Source organism: Propithecus coquereli, unplaced genomic scaffold (genome assembly GCF_000956105.1).
Source record: "Propithecus coquereli isolate 6110/MARCELLA unplaced genomic scaffold, Pcoq_1.0 Scaffold146, whole genome shotgun sequence".
Lineage (NCBI taxonomy): Eukaryota > Metazoa > Chordata > Mammalia > Primates > Indriidae > Propithecus > Propithecus coquereli.
The window spans coordinates 1,370,861-1,391,817 of NW_012138969.1; the positions used below are offsets into that span (position 1 = coordinate 1,370,861).

General features: G+C 42.7%; 1 protein-coding gene across 1 annotated transcript in view; it reads left to right on the forward strand.

Moving 5' to 3' along the window:
• FAM129A (family with sequence similarity 129, member A) overlaps nt 1–20,957 on the forward strand; it is a 92,142-nt gene that overhangs the window by 53,089 nt on the left and 18,096 nt on the right. Inside the window, 3 exon segments of the mRNA XM_012640005.1 lie at nt 10,711–10,826; nt 17,247–17,351; nt 17,660–17,822. Of these exon segments, the coding sequence (XP_012495459.1) occupies nt 10,711–10,826; nt 17,247–17,351; nt 17,660–17,822 (384 nt within the window).

Sequence of the window (20,957 nt, forward strand, 5' to 3'; positions counted from 1 at the left end):
CCCGGCCTAGACACTATTTTTATTGGTACACGACTGCTGAAGTTCCCATTAAAGAAAAAATGATCTGGTGCCTGAGAACCTGAGGATGAAATTGTATGTTGCCCCTCCAAACCTAGGGAGGGGACCATGAAATTAGCCAGTGTTCCCACCTTCCGAATCAGGGCAGGGTGATGGGTTTCCAGGAGTCGGTGGTTGCCATCCCTACCTCTTAGGAAGAGAATGGAGCATGAGTCAATTTAATTTTTTAGGTCTTTGAGAAAAGGTTACAGATAAGGAACCTGAGATATATTTTCCTAGACAAGAGTAGACTGCTGTAGTTAGAAGTTTTGAGTCACGTTGGGTCCTTTTTGATGGGACTAGAAATTATACTCCACCTATAATTCTTATTCTTATTTGATGACCTGGTAAAATGAATTATTTATTCACATGACCTTGGGAAATGACATAAACTTCTTTGATTTCAGTTTTCTTTCATTTTATATCAGGAATGATTACCTCTGGCTTACTTGTCTCATGAGATTGCTGTAAGAATCAAATGAGATGTTATAAACTGTAAAATCCTCTGACAAGTTCAAGGTAGATGCTATTATATTTATATTAATCATTGGTCATGATGAGTAAAATATCCCCAGAGAGCATCATCAGACAGTGCTGTACTCTGTGGGTTTGTCAGGCGAGGCTACAATGAAGTGATGCCAATTAATGGCATCGAATTCAGCAATTTGTTTTCTAGTGTGACCCCGGCGAAGTCATTTCACTGTCTGCCTTTGCTTGCAGGAAGTTTGCTCTCATGGATGTTGGTAAGAGGAAGGTGTTCTGATTTCACAAGATGAAAGTTATCCATAGAATTGGTCAAGAATTTCCCTAATATTTTTGTGTGCTACAGTGACAAATTATACCTAGACCCATTTGTTAGCAGCCATTTCTGGGAATGAGACAGAGTATCATCAGAAACGAAGGACAAGTCTACAACTAGAGGAGCATCTTTCCTATTTGCTTGAAAATTCGAGCTTGCTTTAAATTGTGTCCAGGTTGTGTGGTGAATTTTTGCCTGTGGAGAGCAAGCCACACAGCTCGCCACAATGTCACCGAGAGGCACATGACCCAGTTTCTGTGGTCTGAGCTGAAACATTACCCGAGTGTGTGCATTGCCACAACTGCCTGTAAAACATTATGTGTTGGACACTTTTTAAATTCACATTTTAAAGAGGATATTAGATCATTTTCATTTGTTTTGCTTAGGTTTCAGTGTGTAATTTTTCTTCTCCTGAGGTCATTTCAGCAGCATTTCCACAAATAGTTACCAGGGGATTGGGAGACACTTCTGCACTCACTGTCTTAGAATACAAATCTATCCATACACAGCCATATAGATTTGTCCTGGGCAGATAGGAAATAATTGTGCAATTGTTCTCTTGGCCTGACTCTGCCCAGGTAGCTAAGGCAGCTAGGGTGACGGATTAACTCTTTTGAACCCATGGAAATCATGTTCGATGAATCACATCTTCAGGGCACAGAGTATTTTGATGGCATTCAGAAAGAAAGAAATATTCTCTCCTACCTTATCAGGGGTCTGATGACACCATCCTTGCTTTTTGGAATAGACTGGAGCATGGGTCATTTTTGTTTTTTTAAGGCTTTGAAAAAAACTTCGGGTGAAGGGAACTGAGATCATTCACGCTAGAGAAAGGAAGGCTGCCACACACAAGACATCATGCACACATCCAGTGGGTACTAAAAAAGGGAAAATGAGGTCAACCAGGGTTACATCTGAGGATTTATATCTAAACAATGATGATGCTCCTGAAAGGAGCGGGAGGGGCTCTCCCGTGCAACACCTAGAGTTCCAGGTGTTTGGAATGGTATCTTTATGAACCTGCCCGAAGTCTTATCTCCTTATCCACATATTTTTTATAAAGCTTCATTGTAGTACTATACTTAAACATCACTTTGATTAAGCACAAGGGTTCATGTGTGTTAAGTGGGTGAACAGTTGACAGAGGGTGTCCCCATTCTTAACCTATTAGTGAGGGGACAAAGCCATCAAGACCCTCAGCATTCAAGAGTCGTGGTCTTCTACCATATCTCTTTCTTCTGTGTCATTTTTTTTTTCCTCAAATGTGATCCGTAAACCACGTGCAACAGCATCACCTGAAAAGCCTGTTTCAATGCAGATTCCTGAATCCAATTCCAGACCTGCTAAATTCAGAATCTTTGAGGCAAGATCAAGAATGGAATTTTTAATAAGCACCACGGGGGATTCTGGCGTTCGAGAACCGCTCCCCTGAAGCTGGGTAGAGGAGTGGTCCTCAGAGTGCGTTCCTGGCCTGCAGAATTAGCATCGCCTGGGAGCTTGTTAGAAATGCAAATTCTTCTTGGTGCTCAGAGAAGTCTGACAAGCACTGGGGGAGGGCACAACAGTTGCTTTCAGTAGCTCTTTACAACAGTGGGCAGGAACTCATTAAGGCAACATAACACATTGCAACACTTGGGTTTCGTTTGTAAACATGAGATTTCAGATTGGTAGGAACTTTATAGGAGATTTAATCCAGCATTTCTTCTAGTGTGTTAATCGCTTCCTTTTTCCTCTCTCCCTCCCTCCTTTCTTTCCTTCTTCAGATATTTAATAAGTCCATGTACTAGGGATTGGGGATGCCATGGTGAATACAAACAGTAGCCCCCTGTCCTTCTGGAGCTTAGAGTCTAGGGGAAGATGCATCTCTCATGATCACAAACTAATAACTAAAATTATAATTGTCGTAAGTGCTGTGGTGGAGAGGCATGGGGTGCCATGAGAGTATGTAATAGAGGGATTTGAGCAAGTCTGTACACCTTCTAGAAGGTAACTCAGCCCTGATGGAGCACTTCCTCTCTAGGGGAACTTTTGACACCCTGTTGGCCCGTACTTAACACTAAGATAAGCCTAAATGTTAGAAATTTGTTCCTTATAGTGAGTCAAAATCTGCCACGCTCTACTCTGCATAATCCTGGCTGTAGCATCTGAATCCACGTAGAACAAATTAAGTCCTTTTTTACATTACAGATCTTCACATAGATAAAACCCCCCTCTTTTCTAGGTTTTTTCTTTCCAAGGCTTTGAGATTCATCATTCACTTGATCTTCTTCAGAAGTATTCCACTTTTTTCCTTTATTTTAAAAATGTTTGTAAAATATTCTGGTGCTCAGCATGAGCTACAGGTTTGGAATGATAAGCTCAGAGGACCGTATCTCAGAATCCATATATGACCATCCTTGTCCTTGTTATAGTTCACATTTTCGAGGCCCCGACTTACCTGCTTTGTTAAGTGAAACTCCAGGATTTTGGTGTCTTTTTTTTTTTTTGGTACCTTTATTCATTCAATCTATTTATTTACCAATCTTTTTTTGCATGCCCATTATGTATCAGGCTCATATCATATACTTTTATGGTTGTGTTTTTGGACTTAGGTGCTAGGTTATTTTATCCACACTATGCTTCATTTTGGATGCTGATTCTGTCATCCACTAGACTGTTAGGAACTTGAAGTTAAAAGCCATTTTTTTTTTCAGCTTTGTATCCTCAGGGCCTAACTCAGTGCTTGGCCTATAGTAGGTAAATAAAATTTAGTAACTATAATGTATATATATATGTGCATACATGCAAACACATTCTTTTCCAAGTAATTGAAAATATTTTGAGGGTGGTGCCCTGGAGATTTCTTCTATGATGTTAATAACCAGTCCTTTAACCAGCACCTATCATTTAGATTGTTTAACTATTTATGTTTATTTGCATTATCAGTCAATCTAAACTTCTTCAGTGTGTCAATCAAAATCATGCAAGACATGATTTAATGATTGCCTTGCTAAAATCTGCATACAGGATGTCTATAACAGCCTTCTAATCTACCAATCTAGTACATCTATCTAAAGGAAATGAGGTTAGTCTGTCTTTACTTGTTCTACTAATCACCACTTCCTTTCTTCTGTTGACGGTCTTTTAATATTTATTGACAAGTCAAGAATTCATGAGCTTCACTGCTTTTAGCTGGAGAGGCATGCAGTATTTTTCTGTGTGGTTAAAAATTTTTCTCAAAACAATGTCTTCATTAGAAACACCTTTCTTCCATTTATTTGAGTAGTTTTCTATCCTCTGAGTGAGTTCTTGTATCTGTATTTTCACCTAGAGCAACACCACTATAAGTCATCCTTGGGTTTCTGCATCTGCAGTATACATTTTCATTTTTGGGGGGCATATTTCTCCTCTCTTCCTAGTAGGTCTGTGTTCATTAACACAATATGATTTGGTCAGTAGATTAATATCTTAGTCTAAGAGTTTACAAAATATAGTTCGGGGGCCCTGGTAGTTTACCAGTTTCTTCTAAGTTCCTGGGACTAGTTCCTATGAGTTATCATTTATAATATAGAATAAATATTTGCTTAGGTGGGTCATGTATACATAAGTTTTTAAATAAAAATTAAAACTCTATTACCACCTCATTTGAATGGACACCATTCACTGTTAATTCCAGTGAGGGGGTTTTCTTTTGTTTTATTTTTAGTAATGTCATGTCGTATTCTGTCTGGCCCTCAATCGGTTCACTTGTAAAATGAGAGATTTGGACTAGATGATCCCTAATCTATGATCAAACTCTGGAATTATATGATTCTAATGAGGAGGAAAGTCCCTTTTTACAATAACTTTAAACTTAAACCACCACACACACACACACACACACACACACACACAGAGGAGTGCCTGTAAAACTGGTGAAATCTGAATAAGAAGGTTGTACCGCATCAATGTTGATTTCATGTTTGTGATATTATACTATAGTGTTGCAGAATGATCCTTTTGAGGGAAACTGGGTGAAGGGTATATTGGATCTCTATTTTTTTCTTACAACAGTATGTGACTCTAAAATTATTTCAAAATAAAAAGTTTTAAGACATTAAACCATAGAGCGTTATAACAGGACTTTGGAGGTGCGAGCCTTGGTGGACCACACACTAGCTTAAAGAAGCGATTTAACCTACCTGAAATTTAGTTTTCTTGTCCTTTGTAAAGTGGGGATATTAATTCCTACTTGATGTTGGAAAGATTATAAGACGCAGTGTGTGTAAACGTCTCACAAGGTTCCTACTCCATGGTAGGGACTCAGTAAACGTTGGCGACCTTCCTCTGTGCCCCTTCTCCTTTGCTCTAAAAGAAACAAGGGCAGACAGGCTCACTGCAGCCCTCCTAGGAAAGGTGCCTTCGCACTGAAGCTGGAGACAGCTTACAAGTGCACATCAGTGCCATGAGCCCCATAGCAGCATGGTGAGTAATGCTGTTACATAACCTTCACAGATCCCCAGGCAGATCGGCTAACAAGACTTGGCGCAGTTTACGGATAAAATAAAATAACAAGGCAGCCTCCAAACTCAGCTTGAGTCAGGGAGTCCCGACGCAGCAGCCAGAGTCAAAACCTAGAACGACTCCACGGGCCTCGGCGCTTCGGTGTTTCAGTTGACTTGTTGTAAATCTGTATAAGTGGAAAAAACCAAAAGTGATTTCTTTCTGGTTTGCCCTCTGAGTAACTGTCCCCAAGAGGCCTAGAGAATTTTTCCTTCCCTTGCAAAATCCTTAATTATGTTTCCCAAATATGAGTTTTCCATGCAGCTGCACGGATGAGGAAATCGGGAGAGACTAAAGAGAATAGTGCTTTCCTAGACATTTCTCGGTCCTGAGGATGTGATTCTTGAATGAATGGCCAAGATGTGTCCCCCACATGTCTCCTAAAATGCCTCGGGTTCCCCAGGCCTCTTTCCCTGCCCCTGATCTGGTGAATGTTTTAATCAGGAATTTGGCCAGAAACGCAGAAGGCAAGCTTACCAGATTTCCAAATGATGCTGAGGTGAAAGGGAGTTGGAGACAGAATTATAATTTTAAGATGACTTTGGCAGGCTTTGGGACGCCGGGCTGATCACAGTACGTTGTAATTTAATAGGCATAGTGTTAAACTACGTCCTTCAAAGTCAAAAGCAAAAGTACAGGTTAGGAGAGGCTTAGATTGGCAAGAGTTTTATATGAAAAAGGTACAGGGATTTTATTTGACTACAAGGAAGATATGAGTCAACATTATGACAACGTGGGTATATCAAAAAACAGGGTAGAGCTGTAGTCCCCAACCTCTGGACCACAGACTGGTACCAGTCCGTGGCCTGTTAGAAAGTGGGCCGCACAGCAGGAGGCGAGCAGCAGGGTGAGGGAAGCTTCGTCTGTATTTACAGTTGTTCCCCATCGCTGGCATCAGCACCCGAGCCCCGCCTCCTGTCAGATCAGTCACTGTCTCCCAGCACCCCCAGATGGGACCATTTAATTGCAGGAAAACAAACTCAGGGCTCCCACTGATTCTGCGTTATGGTGAGTTGTATGATTATTTCATTATATATTACAATGTAATAATAATAGAAATAAAGTGCACAATAAATATAATACGCTTGAATCATCCCGAAACCAACCCCACAGCCCCGTCTGTAGGAAAATTGTCTTCCATGAAACCGGTCCCTGGTGTCAAAAGGTTGGGGACCGCTGGGTTAGAGATCAGAAGCAGAAAAATATCTTTCTGCTTTATGTGATTTACACTAGTCAGACAATGCACAGTGTATTGTATTCAGTTGTAGGGGCCAAGTTTATACTGATAAATTAGACTGGATCACTGAGGGAAGGAAGGAAAAGGGAGGGCCGAATTAAAAAGATCCAAAAGATAAGTTGTTTAAAGAACGGTTGAAGGAAAATAAGGGTATTCAGGTGATTGCTGTTTTTTAGAGCTACCATATGGAAAAGGAGTAAACTTGTCTATTTTGCTCTGAAAGAGAGAAATGAGATTAATGAGAGAGAGAGTTCGTGGAAACACATTTTGGCTCAATAGAAGGAAAATTCAGAGCAGTTCAGTGATGGAAAGAACTATTTCATTAAATTGTGAGCTTCCTGTCACTGGAAATATTCAAGCTGGGGCGGCACAAATGTCTCCCTGGGATTCTGAGGGATCCCAACGTGAGCGAGAGCTTTGGCTGGTGACCTTTGAGATCACTTCCAAGTCTCATAGTCTGTGATTTAAGTGAGCATGAATGCCAAGGCCGCTCAAGACACGCCAGAGACAAACTCTCAACTCTTGGCTCTGATACTGACCAGCTGTGTGACCTTCAGCTAAGAAGTTAACCATTTCTTGCTGCAGTTTCCTCATCTATGAAATGCAGGAGCTGAATTCACTAATGTCAAGCCCCTTCCCAGCCCATCAGTCTCCTCGGGCATCCTCGTAATTACGGCATGCCAGAAATACAGAGTTTGGGATGACATCTGCCTTTTTTAAAAGTCTGCTTGCAAAAAGGCTTAAAAACCAAAAACTATTGTTGATTCTGGGGGCCACTGAACTAAACTCAATTTGCATGTTGGCAGGAGAGCCAGTGATTGTGAACCTGGAGTTTGTTCCCATGAGATCTGTCGCAGGAAGTTGATCAAATATCCGATAATCTGGGTTCTCCCAAACACCTGTACACTCTGGCTGAGTTCAGCAATGCCTTTGCAAACAACTTAGAAGAAATGAAGGTCATATTACCATTACAGTATAATTCTATCTTTCACAAAGCAAACTTTTGTTCTTTATTTGCTTAATGTTCTGGCAGTTGCTTTTGAGCTTCGCTGACAACCATAAGAACAAATATCCATAAAGCAACTTACTGGGTGGGGACTCTGTTCTAAAAACATTATATAAACTAATTTATTTAATCAGTTTATAAGCTGAAAATCTAATGCTGAATCAGTAGATTAGATCATTTTTCCCCTATGGAAAGGGAATAGTTAAAATTCAGTTTAAGTTTTTCTTAATGGTAAGGAGTCCAGAATTCAGATCCAGGCTGTCACTCTCTGAGGCTTCATTGTTGAAAGACTATAATTTCTTGGTGGTTCATTCGACTACTAATACTTTTCTTCTCTGTCTTTAGTAAGGCGCCTCACTTCTACTACTGGTACCCTCTAGCTCGCCTTCTATTCCTTCTTTGACTTCTCACTGATGCTCAAATCATTGTCTCCAAGTTCCATTTCTTCAGTTATTTTTTTCCAAGGATCTTTGCAAATGCAACCATTCGTGGGAGAGTCATCGTTTGCTTCGATAGAGATATAGAAGTTAACAGACAGGATTTCAAACGCTTTCTCCTGAGGTCAGCAGGGGAAGAAATAAATAAATGTATGTTTCTTGTAAGGACGTGAAGAATTTAAAACTTCATTCCCTGGCTCGAGGATCTGGCCATATTTGCTCTATCCAAATACAGTACCATATTTTCTTCCATCTCTTTGTTTTCTCAGGATGGAAATGAAAACAGCTGTTAAAAATAAGAGAACATGAGTCAATCTTGAATCCCAATGTAGTGATTACAGTTTCCATCTCAGTTGGTAAAGTCGTCCCAGTGTACTGAGCCCCATATCACAATCTCCTTGCGAGGAGAACACTACCGATGGTGTTGTCAATTTTATAGCAAGACCTTAATTTCTGTTTTCCAAACCTCTAAGATTAAACACTAAATCAGTTGCAAAGCCAAAAAAAAAAATAACAAGGAAAAAATACTTCAATTTAAAAACCGGATTCTTGGGATGTGCCCTTTTTCTGATATGGATTTTGACCAACTCCCTGTGTTAATATTAGAAATGTCAGTTATTTTTTAAATTTTTGAGAGTGGAGTTTCTGGGCTTCATCGTATCCTCACTGTGAAGAATTGTGCTTGAACCCTTGTAGAAGATATGCCTTGAATTGTATTTTCTCTTTTCCAAGTTCCTAAGGCTTATGAACTAGTAAGCCAATCTCAAAAGAGTCATCCACAATCTATTAATCGATTGTCTTCTTTCAGAGCAGATTGATTCTTGTTTAGTTCTGTTGAGTCCCACATCAACCATCTAGTCATTGACTGAGTAATCCCACTGTGTAAAGCTGTGATGGTCCCTCCTTCTCCCTGCGCCCTGCTCCCGAGAATCAGCCGTCATCAACTGATCAATCTAACATTGCCCTATAAACGCAGATTGCATGGAGAGCTCCATGCCCTATGGAGGGAGAGGCAGGAAACTTGGACCTTCACTCACTTCACGTTTCCCACTTTATTTCCCCTTGATTTCTTTATTGTTTGATTAGATTATTTCTAAAGTTTATTTCTGCACTAAGATTTCTATAATCCTATTGTCACTATTTCCCCCAAGAGCTAATTTATGTTAGAAATGAAGACACTGCATGCGTTGTGTGATTTATGGAATTCTGAGAAGGCCATTCAGCCCCAGCTCCCTCCACCACACCTGAAAACCCACCGTTAGATATTCATTCCTTATGGCAGGATATTACCTCTCAGATTTTTTTTACTATTATGTTTATTTTTATTTCAGAGTATTACGGAGGTACAAACACTTTGGTTACATAAATTGCCTTTGCACTGCCCCAGTCAGAGCTACAAGCGTGCCCATCCCCCAGACACTGTGCATCTCACTCGTTAGGTGTGAGTTCACCTATCCCTTCCACCCCCTCCCCACCTTCCCAGCACCAATGAATGTTACTTTTCTATGTGTGTGTAAGTTTTGATCAATTAGTACCAATTTAATGGTGAATACATGTAGTGTTTGTTTTTCCATTCTTGTGATACTTCACTTAGAAGAATGGGCTCTAGCTCCAACCAGGATAATACAAGAGGTGCTAGTTCACCATTTTTTATGGCTGAGTAGAACTCCATGGTATACCTATACCACATTTTATTAATCCACTCATGGATCGATGGGCACTTGGGTTGTTTCCACATCTTTGCGATTGTGAATTGTGCTGCTATAAACATTTGAGTGCAGATGTCTTTATTTTATAGAATGCCTTTTTTTCCTCTGGGTAGATACCTAGTAGTAGTATGGCTGGATCAAATGGTAGTTCTACTTTTAGTTCTGTATACCTCTCAGATATGACACCTTTTAAAATCCAGTATGTTTGGAAGGGCAAGCCCATAAAACTAGTATGGGAAGCAATATAGTGTGTAGTGGTTAGCAGCAGGCTCTGAAGTCAGACTACTTGAATTCACGTCCTGGCTCTGCCACTCACTAGCTATATGACCTTAGGCAATTCATTCATTTTCTGTGCTTCCTCTTCTCATCTGCAAAATGGGGATGATGATAATACTCTCCTCAGAGGGGTCTGTGAGGTTTCAATGAAATATGTGAAGTGCTGAAATGAACAGTATTCTGCTAAAATGTTAGCAATTATTGGCTTTCATGTGCATAAATTTGCATATTATATTGATGTCCTTTTGACAGAAAGCTGATATTAAGTCACAAAGAAATTAGAGTTTTGTTTGGGAAACTGGGAGGGGTTACTTTGAACACAAGAGATGCTGTTAAGGGATGGTCTACCTGAGTGAGGTGTTCGAGTCGATAGCAGAAAGTCACCCAGTGCGTGGGGCTGGATGGGAAAGCATTTACAAGAGAAAGAAAGGAGATGGACCTGCAGCTAGTCCTAGCCACTATGCCCAGTAAGTGGCAGAATTAATTACCTAGGACAGCGAACAAGCAATATGATGATGTACACCTGCCAGTGAACTTTGACTTCAGTACTCGCTTACCTTTTTCTACGTCTCATAATTCCATGCCTTCAACATCACACTTGAAGAACCACGGAAAAACGTAAAATGAAATGTTTTACTTTGCTAAATCCCCCTTCATCTTTCCTTCAGATTACATGAAGCAGACGACATTTGAAGCCCAAGCCTTCCTGGAAGCTGTGCAATTCTTCCGACAGGAGAAGGGTCACTACGGCGCATGGGAAATGATCACAGGGGACGAAATCCAGGTGACACATGGCTCAGAATTTTGGATCCTGTCTCTGTCCGAGTGGTAGGAAGTCAGGGTCATTTTAATAAATGATCAAATAAAAAAAAGTTACAAGAATAAAAGATGTGGTTCCAAAGGCCGTCCTTCTCATTGTCTGGAAGCATTGCTCAGCAAGCTAATACTAGGCACCCACGACAAAGACAGCCAAACTAGGCGCTAAATAGGGCAGCCAAAAACACTGCAACGGCAGTGCAAAGAGCAGCGTCTACCATTTTTTAAAAAAAGAATGATTCTTTCAAATGATCTTATGCTTCCAGACTAAAAACAAATGTGAATCGTGAGGGATAGTGCAAAGCGTGTGGCGGGGCTTTAGGGTCAGCAGACTTGGACTTAAATCTTGCCAAGTTATTTAACCTCTTTTAGTCTCAGATGACCCCTCTGAGAAAAATAGGAATAATAATATTTACCTTGCAGGGTTGTGAAAATTAAATGAGATGCAATTGGACAAGCATTTGGCACACAGCTGTCTTTATCTACTGAATGCTATGTAAATGAAGTGATGAATGGAAACAAATTTTTAAAAGTATTAGACAGTTTTCTATATGTTTTATTTAACTTTTAGTTTTCTGTCCTCCATGGTATATTATAATTTGCCATTATCCTGATTAAATGCTGGTCATGGCCTAAGCACCTCAGTCGGCTTGGTGCCAGGGATAGTGCTACAAATCTCCCAAGGAAACTGTGTTTTCCGATGTGACGCTGGCCTCCATGGTGACACCAATCACATGGCTGATTCAGCCCAGAAGAGGAGGCTGGGTATGAGCCTTACTTAATTAGAGGAACACAGTGTCCAAGAACGCTATTCTTTTTTTTTTTGCCACGTCTCCAGGGCACCTCTTTTGGGGACTGGGGAAATTTGTTGTTAGAGAAAAATATTTGGAACATGTAAGATGGTGCCTTGTCTCTGTTTGGTCATTAAACATCTAAAGCCAAAACCATTTTCTCATGATGATGGAGCTGTTCTTGATTGTTTTACCGTATGAAAACACATGTTTACCATCATAATCTTGTCCTTTTATTGGTAAATTCTAAACTAATCTTTTCCCAACCTGAGACTTATTCCAGAACTTTAACCAATTCTTGGTTCCTGATATTTTGGAGAAGCAAATTTCATTTATAAATCTGAGAGGACTAAAGACTTACTGTACTTATGCCAAAAAGAAAAACAAAACCATAAGAAGAGGAGGCTAAAGCGTTTAACACTGATTGGCCTGCCACATAAACGAACTTATTTCATACATAGACCAGTATTCAAATGCCTTTTTCTGATACTTTATAATGTTCAAATCCTAACTCTGTTTGTTTTACCAATCTTATGAGGTGGGGAGGGCAGATACTATTATTTCCATTTTGTAAATGAGAAAACTGAGGGAGCCATATGACAGTTAGGTGACTTGCCCAGTTTTATTCATTCAACAACTATTTATTGAGTGCCTGCCGTATGCCAGGCGCTTTGCTGCGGGCTAGTGATCCAGAGATGGACCAGACAGAGTGGTCCCTGCCCCGTGGAGGAGGCTGACTGTTTCAGGGGCACAGGCTAAGGGGATAAATGGCAAAGGAAATGGCGGCTTGTGTCTCCCACCCAGCAAAGATCAGCACAACCATGGGAAGATGCTAAGTGACACATTTATTTAGCTCCTTCCATTCAGCTGTGCCACTTGCTGCATTTTTTTCTTTAGCTTGAAATCTTACATCAAATCCTGTTCCTTCATGAGAACATTGAAAACAGGTACTTAATAAATCCTCTCTGGGAGTTGAGCATTGAGTTTGTTGCGCTTTGTTTACTTTGTGATTTTTGCTGTAGGCTGCATGTGCTAAGTGCTCTAAGTTATAAGAGAACTAAACGACTCATCCCTTGCCATTGTGGTGAGGCAAGACAGACATAGAAAGCACCAGAAGATAAGGCAGCGTATGTGTGTGAGGGTATGTGGGTCTGGACATACATCCATATCATAAAGCATTAGTGCAAAGCAGTCAGAATAAGGCCCTAATTCTGCAGCATAAAAAATATTGTTAAGTGGGAAGACAAAACAAAAAACAAAAAAGAGATCAGCAAAAGCTGGAGTTATCAAGTGACCCCATGAGACGTTTTGCTCCCCCAGGAATTTGAGTATCTTTGGTGAAATCTCAGACTCGCAAAATGTGAGTGCTGGGTTATTTGTCCAACACCCTCCAGGTGAGAGAAAGAACATTCAGAGAGGTTGGCTGAAGTCACAAAGCGGGTCTGTGACAGAAATGCATTTTGAACTAGCTTGGAGAAGCTGGTAAAAGGAAATAGATTCCAAAAACTTCCCCGTATGGGGCCAGGTAAAGATTAAGGTTCGCCATAAGTTCTAAGACATGGAGCTTCACAGTAAAGCAGTATCTACTCTAAGACTCAGAAAAAAGAGGTTGGGGGCCCAGAAAAGCTACCAGGTAATTAAAGAAAATGGCGTGGCATAACTGAGTTTGAGAAAATGACATCTTTTGTTTAAAGCACTGGGGTTTATTTGCATTTTTCTTTCTGTCTGCTATGAGCTTAATCATAACACTGTCCTGAACCCCTCTACCCCAGCGGCCTGTGTTCGGAAGGTTTTCGCCCTTATTACAGTACTATCTGCATAGTAATGACTCACACAGCAAGTATGGTGGGCCTCATGGCAGCGGTTATTTTAGGCAAGTGTCCAGGCAAAGCAAATATCTCAGAATAACTTGCCTGACAGACTGTTAAGGTGAAAATATTTGTACACCAGTAAAAACATCAACATATTTTCTACTTGTCAATATAAACGTAGCAAATGAGATTATGAGGGAAGGTGCTTTGCAAAATGTGAAGTACCTACAATGATTTGGTATATTTGTTATTTGTCTTTACAGTAGCCAGGTGGATGAGAGAATAGCTCGTAATTCCCGCACAACAGAGCAGTTTCAAGACAAGAAACCATCCACATGTTATAGGCCTCATCCCTGTGTTCCAGAGTTGTCTGTCATTGAACCATGTGGAGTGTGACCCCCTTTAAATAGATTCTCTCCCCGCACAGCCACTCAGGGACACAAGGGCAGGGCGCCAGCAGCCTGGCCAGATGGTGGGGCCGCCTCAGGAAGGGGGAGGCTCTCTGGGGCTCACGCCTCCCTCTCAGCCTCCACATCTGAAAGGAAACACTGTGGTGCGGCCTTCAGGGGGAGAGCCTGGGTTTGTTAGTCTCGATCAACCTAATGACATGTTTGGCTTCTTATATGTGTGATAGAAGTTAAAAATCTCCACATCCCAGTGGTTAAATTTATACAACACCTCCTCTTTTTTTTTTTTTTTTTTTTTTTAAACAAAGTGATATTTTTAGGTCCCTTATGGTAAAACTCAGTGGATCCTGTTCTGAGGGGAGGAGGTGAGGAAACTCCTTCAATATTACGATTTATCTGTTAGATGAGCTACTTTCCCTAGAAGAGCCCATGAGCTTAGGACTCTGCTTGTGGAGAGCTGACCACGGTAGGGGGTCCCAGAGTGAGCTCCGGGCCTGGGAGGGACCTCACAAAGTCAGGGTGGAGTGACGTGGGGCCGAAGGTTAGAGGGCAAGGGTGACACTGTTGGGATGAGACGCAGCTGGGTCTCAGCACCCAGAGGCCCTGCCTGCCCTGTATCTAAGCCTAAGCCTTCTCCCCACCCGACCCTTGCAACCCATTCCCAACCCCTTCTTTTTTCTCCAGACATAGTTCCTTTTCAATTCCCCAAGTTGTAAAATAGAACCAAATTTCTTGGAACACTGTGTGGGAAAGACTAGAAGAAAACTGTAAGCCCACCCAAATGGAATGTTCTTTTTCTTTGGCCTCTGTATATAACATTTTCATCTTTTCAAACCCGTTTCCCACTTATGCCCGAATTCAAACCAAACTCTGCAAAAAAGATAAATTAGGACAATTATTGTGACTCTCGAGTTAAATATTTTTCCACCCATCGATCTGGAGTTCTGGCATCAGTCTCCTTCCTTCGAGGCTCACGCTCTGCACGCCACACTGGGGGCAGACGTGTTCCGAACAAGAGCTTATCCCATTGAGCAGGATGGGGTCTGTGGATTATTAACTACCTACTCAATCTAATTGTTAGGCCTGCTCACTTCCATGGAGTTTTTCACATGTCAAGTTCCTCTTACTTGGCTCAGAAACTGGTGACTCATCTCTGGACGGCCCCCAGAGAACGGTGAAGACAGGCGAAAACATCCCCGCCAGTGAATTACCAGGGCTAGTGGAAATGCCAGCCCCATTGTAACCTGTGCCACACCAGGCAGATGCACATCGCACATGACCGGAGCCCTTCTTGCTGCACTGACCTGAGCAGCCTTCTCTCCCAGGGACCCACAGGCACAGCAGGACTGGACGACTCGTCCACCTCCACCCTGGGAGGGCCCTGTTTGGTTCAGCCGAAGCATCACACCCTGCTGTAGCAGAGCCCAGGCGAAAGGCAAGATCTAGTGAGCTCATGCGTATTTCCACTAGCATGAGGCTGACCAATGACCTCAGAGAAAATCTTCCTTAATTCCCAAAGCGTAATTTGAATTTTTATGAGACGTGAGAAGGAGGAGGTCAATTATTTTGAACAAATATTATTTCGAACTCATCAAACAGATGTCTTGAGCGATTCTCGACTTTTCTGCCTGCTTCCATTCCTAAAACTACGCTTGCCCTTTTGTAAATCCCAGTCTGAACCTACTATTGAAGGCTGAGCTGTGGGACCCAAAAGACTCACGGTCTTTTGAAGTGAACGTGAACAGCAAAGCTTTTGCAGTTCAGGGCCAGGGGTACAGAAGGAAGGGCCAGTGCCACACGAGCATTGGAACAAGTGGATGTATAGAATGCTGCTCAGATCCATGAGAAACATTTTAATTGATCTAAGCAAAATTTGGGGAGAGATTTGGGAACAAATTTTTAAAAAGCCCCTGAAAATTTCAGACACCCCCCATATTCTGCTCAGCTCACACATGTCCAGTAGTTCCAAATATTTGTTACTCCCTTCTTTTTCTTTTTCTTCTTTCAAACTGTATTTAGCTTTATGAAAGATGCTTTGTATAAACAGTCATGGTATTTTAGGCAGGACATGGACAGACAGTTGTCAATAGTATGCAACAAACTTTCCAACTCCCTTCGTCAATGGACTGCCCAAGTCGGAAAGCCACAGAAAACCCAGTGACGTCTTCATTTGATTCCCCTCTTGATTACAATGAGGGCTGACGTTTCACACGTAGCACGTTGTTGGACAGCTTTTCCTGAGCTGACTCTTTCAGGAGACGAAATGAAAATGGCAGAATTATCAATCTGCAGACCCACAACCTGAAACAAGGACTGCTGCTCTTCTGAGGGCTGCCATCTTTGTGGCATGACTGGAAAGTCCAGACTGCTTGTCCTACTGCTCGCCAGTGTTGGGGGGTCAGGTCCTAACAGGTGTCCTAGTTTAAAGGAATTAAGTTTATGCTGAAGGAGGAAAGGGAGACGAGGACATAAAAACAAATCTCAGTTTTTCCACACCGCAAGGCATTTGTGCCCAGGCGGCTGTGTATGTCAACGTCAGGGAATCCTTCCTCCTGGGAACCAAGAGGACGTTTCTCAAAACTAGAAGGGAAAGGGGTTCCCCCCCCATCAGTTCAGCTTCAGACACATTCTGTTACTGACATATGCCCCTTCCTCAAAAAACAGCAATGAAATGTTCTGTGTGCTACCAACACAGCTTTAAACAATTATAGAACAAAATTCTGCATTTTTATAAAATTCAATTAAAAATAGTATTTCAAACTGTACGGTCACCAGAAGTGCAGAGTTAGCAAAAATGCACCCACTTCACTAGGTGTCTGTAGCACCTTCCGCTTTCTGTCCGGGCCAGTGTGGGGTGGTCCTCACCCCTCCTTCCACACTGCTCCCCCCTTCTTTTTCCAAACATTAAAGAGGATGGAAGGGGGCTCAGGGGACAGTAGGGACAAAGAGCATGAAGACTCTTAGATCATCAGGGGACTTGAGGAGGATGATAGTCCCAGAGGATACAGACTAGGATTCGAGGCCCCCAAACCAAGCCTGACACTCCACTCACAGTTTTGCTACTGAAATTTCCCGTTACCCTAAATACACCAGGTTCTTCTAGTTGGAACAGGAGGAGGTTAAATTTCAGAAATTTGTTGTTTACATTGGGAAAACAGCAAGGGGAGGATGTCCACAGATATTACTGTTCCTCGTGGGTGTTTAAGGATGTCTACCCTCTAACATTTGTCTTAGTTGGGATTTCTGTGGCCTCAGAACCGGGTTAAAGGATTAACCTGCAGAGTTCATTGAGCCCAGGACGGGGACATCTTGAGTGGGCCTGATGTTCGGATCTATGTGTCACCATCCACCGACTCTGGGGCTCTCTTCCGCGCTGCAGGTGCTGAGCAACCTGGTGATGGAGGAGCTCCTGCCAACGCTCCAGACAGACCTGCTGCCGAAAATGAAGGGGAAGAAGAACGACAGAAAGCGGACCTGGCTCTGTGTAAGTGACCATTGCGCGCTGCAACCGGGCTACTCGAAATGAACGTCCCCTTCCCTTTTCTTTCAGGGCATTTGTTGTTTTTAATGATTCCTTCCCTGGGTGGAGGAATACCTACCTCGGGCCTGCTCGGTCTCACTTCCATGATGACTAATTCAAACAGACTCCAACTTTGAAAGAAAAATTAGGGCGCGTGTGCAGTTTTGTTTATGTTATGACAGCCTGTGATGAGGGCCCCTCCCTCTGCTCGACTCCGCCACCGCTTGTGTTTGACAGAGCCCCGATTTATGTGTTGCTGTTCTCTGCTGCAGCTCCTCGAGGAGGCCTACAACCTGGTTCAGCAACAAGTTTCGGAAGGATTAAGTGCTTTGAAGGAGGAATGCAGGACTCTGACAAAGGGCCTGGAGGGGACGATCCGGTCAGACATGGATCAGATCGTGAACTCAAAGAACTTCTTAACTGGAAAGATCAGAGGTCAGTAGAGATAATCCATGCTCCCACTAATCGAATCAGCTGTGCACTTCGGGGTCCACCGCATGGCGGGAATACATGGTTTCAGGGGAGAATTAAACTGAGGAAATTGGGAGGAGGTGATCACAGTCGTGATGGGAGCACGCCAGTCCTTTTAGGGGCCTGGACCTTCTCGTGGAAGCTTCTCGGACACAAGGCAGAGGAAACTTTGCCTCTTGCCCTGTGGTGGTGCCTCTGTATTCCGATACTGCCCTCATCCCCCTCGTCCCGTTGTAGCACTTCTTACGCTGAATTCTAATGGCTTCTGCCTCACCTGCTCTCTGCTGTAAGCTCTCAAACAGCAAAGCCACGTTGCCCTGGTTTACTCTAGTAATACCCCGGGCCTAGTACCGTGCCTGACACATACAGACTGTCAGTGAATGCTTGAATCAATGGATAAATGGATTTTCCTTTGATAGGAAAGCCTAACATTTTGGCTTAGAGTCACTAAATCTGGATTTCTAGCCCCAACTCCAACATTAGCCACTTATGTGTACTTGGGGAGGTTACTCGACTTCCAATTGCCTCAGTTTTCTCCAAAATCAGGGGGTCCACAAGAGTGGGATTGGCAAACTGCAGCCCTTGGGCCAAACCTGGCCCACCACCTGTTTTCATATGTAACATTTTATTACAACACAGGCATGCTCATTCGTTTATGTATCGCCTATGGCTACTTTTGTGCTACAGCAGCAGAACTGAGTAGTTGGAACCGAGACCTTATAGACTGCAAAGTCACAAATACGTACTATCTGACCCTGGACAGAAAAAGCAGTTCGTCTGTTCCCAGACAACAGGCCTTAGACGGCTCTCAGGAATCCAATAGGATAATATTCTATGGTTCTCAATTCTGTCTGGGGCCCCCACAACTCAACAAACACACCACACCTAACGTCACTCAGAGGAAAAGCAGGCAGGCTCATCTGTGATTGTTTATCAACAGTCCTCTTAAATGCTCAGATTATTCACTCACTTGCTCACACACTCACTCATTTGATCATTAAAAAATATTTACCAAGTGCTTCCTTCCCAAGCACGACAGTGGAGCTCTTGTAGGGACCAAGGAGTTCTGCACTCATGAGGCTAGTGTCTGAGAGGGGATTGTCTGCTTGGTGCATTATCCTCTGCAATCCAGAGAATTCATACTCCAGCCCAGCTTGCTTCAGGGCTCCTAGAACAGGTCCTGCTGAGAGGAGGCAAAGCTACAGCAAGGGTGGTGCGTCTGTGTACACGATGCTTTCCAAAGCCAGATATAAACTAACTTCAGAGTGTTTTATGTTTGCTACAATCCTATCCTATTCCTCCGTTAGCACGACTGATCTAGAGTTGACTATAGAAACACTTAAAACTGCCAACGCCCAACTCCTGTGCCAAGATTTCTGTTATCTGGGGCTGAGCCAGGCCTAACCACGACCATTCTCATGGCCTGAATTAAACTGTTCTCTCTTCCCTAAATCTCTGTGGCTCCGGTATATCCATATAGGATGGAAAAAGATTGCACCCTTCACTATTATTATTATTTGTTTTCCAAAAGAAGCCTTGAAAGGAAGTAATGATCAAGTTGTTTTAAAATGAAACATCAGGAGCACATTTTACCCAGGCCTCTGGCTCTCCACCTTTAAAACCAAAAAGTGTACTTCAAGCTGTGTTGATAAAAGGCTCCGGATTTCGAAAATACGTGGGGAGTATTAAATGGTGATCTCTCCATTCCTTCCATATTACTCTTTGAAGTAAAGTGCCTGAGCTCTAGCTCTGCTCCACAATTGTTTATCCATTCCATGAGCATTTATTCTGCTTCTGCTGAGTACAAGGGCTGGGAGGATTCAAAGAAGACGACATGATTTTACAAGTAGAAGGATATGAGGCGTGTCACAGATGCTGAGACAGAAGGGAAAACATGACAAACGTCCTAAGAGAGGCAGGAGCAAAGAGCACAGTGGGTCCCAGTCTGGAGGCGGATCCCACTTCGACCTCAAAAAACAGCATGGGGTCCTCATGATGAAACTGCTGCTTTAGTGTTGGGGAGTCGGAAGCAATGACAACGCCAGCAGGTACAGTGACAGCTACAGTTAGGGTCCTTCTGGAGTGCCACTTCCAGAGTTCTAAGCACTTTGAATATAGTAAACTCATTTATTCCTCACCATAATCGCAAGAAGTGATTGCTGTTATGATCTCCATTTTACAGATAAGGGAACGGAGGCAGAGATTCAGTAACTCGCCCGGATTCCAAAGCTAGTGTGTGGCGGAGTCGGGCTCCCAGCCCAGCCCCTCCAGCCCCAGCCTTGCAGGCGTCCTCGCTCTGTTCAAGTGCTCCCAACCCAGCCTTCATTCATATCAGTAAAGTTTATGAACCCATGGGTCGCAACACCGCATTCATCACCATAGCATCTCTGCATGCTTGAAAAACAGCCAAGCATGTAAGAATGGGACCTGAAATTTATTCCGCCCATAAGGAAACACCTGCAGACCACAGCTCAGGAAGCTGCGGGGTGGTTCCGGGGCATTAGGCTGTCCTGAGTGGGTGACATTTGAGCCAGGCCTTGACAAGAGGAGTAGGATGTTTACGAGCAGAGGTGGAGGAAGGAAGGCACAGGTAGAAGAAACACTGAATAAAGGCGCAGAGAGGGGGCTGGAGCGCCGTGGTAAACAGGCCGAGAGGGAGGGCAGACAGAGAGGAACGTTCCTTCCCACGGCCCTCCCCTCCTGTGCCTACCTCGGCCCCACCTAGCCGGTGAAATTGCCCGCTGCTGCCCAGTCTTTATGTTACCCATGTTCAGCATGGTTCTGAAATTTCAATTAGATGCTTCTCGAATAATTCCTCTGTCAAAGTCAATGAACTAGTCATTAATTTATCCTCCTGGCCAACCATTTGGCATTTTGGTATTAAGCAAGCCATTTTTAGGAGAGTCATAGATTGTTTCACGTTTGAATCATACAATTGAAAAAGGTTTTTTCCTACTAATTCTATGACCTGTTATAATGTTTTACAACCCAAATTATTTATGACTTATTTGTAATTATTAATAGTATTAGTCATTTCAGATTCTCAGAATAAGAGGCCACTCTGATCCTTTATAACTCTGTGAAATATTTCTGCCAATC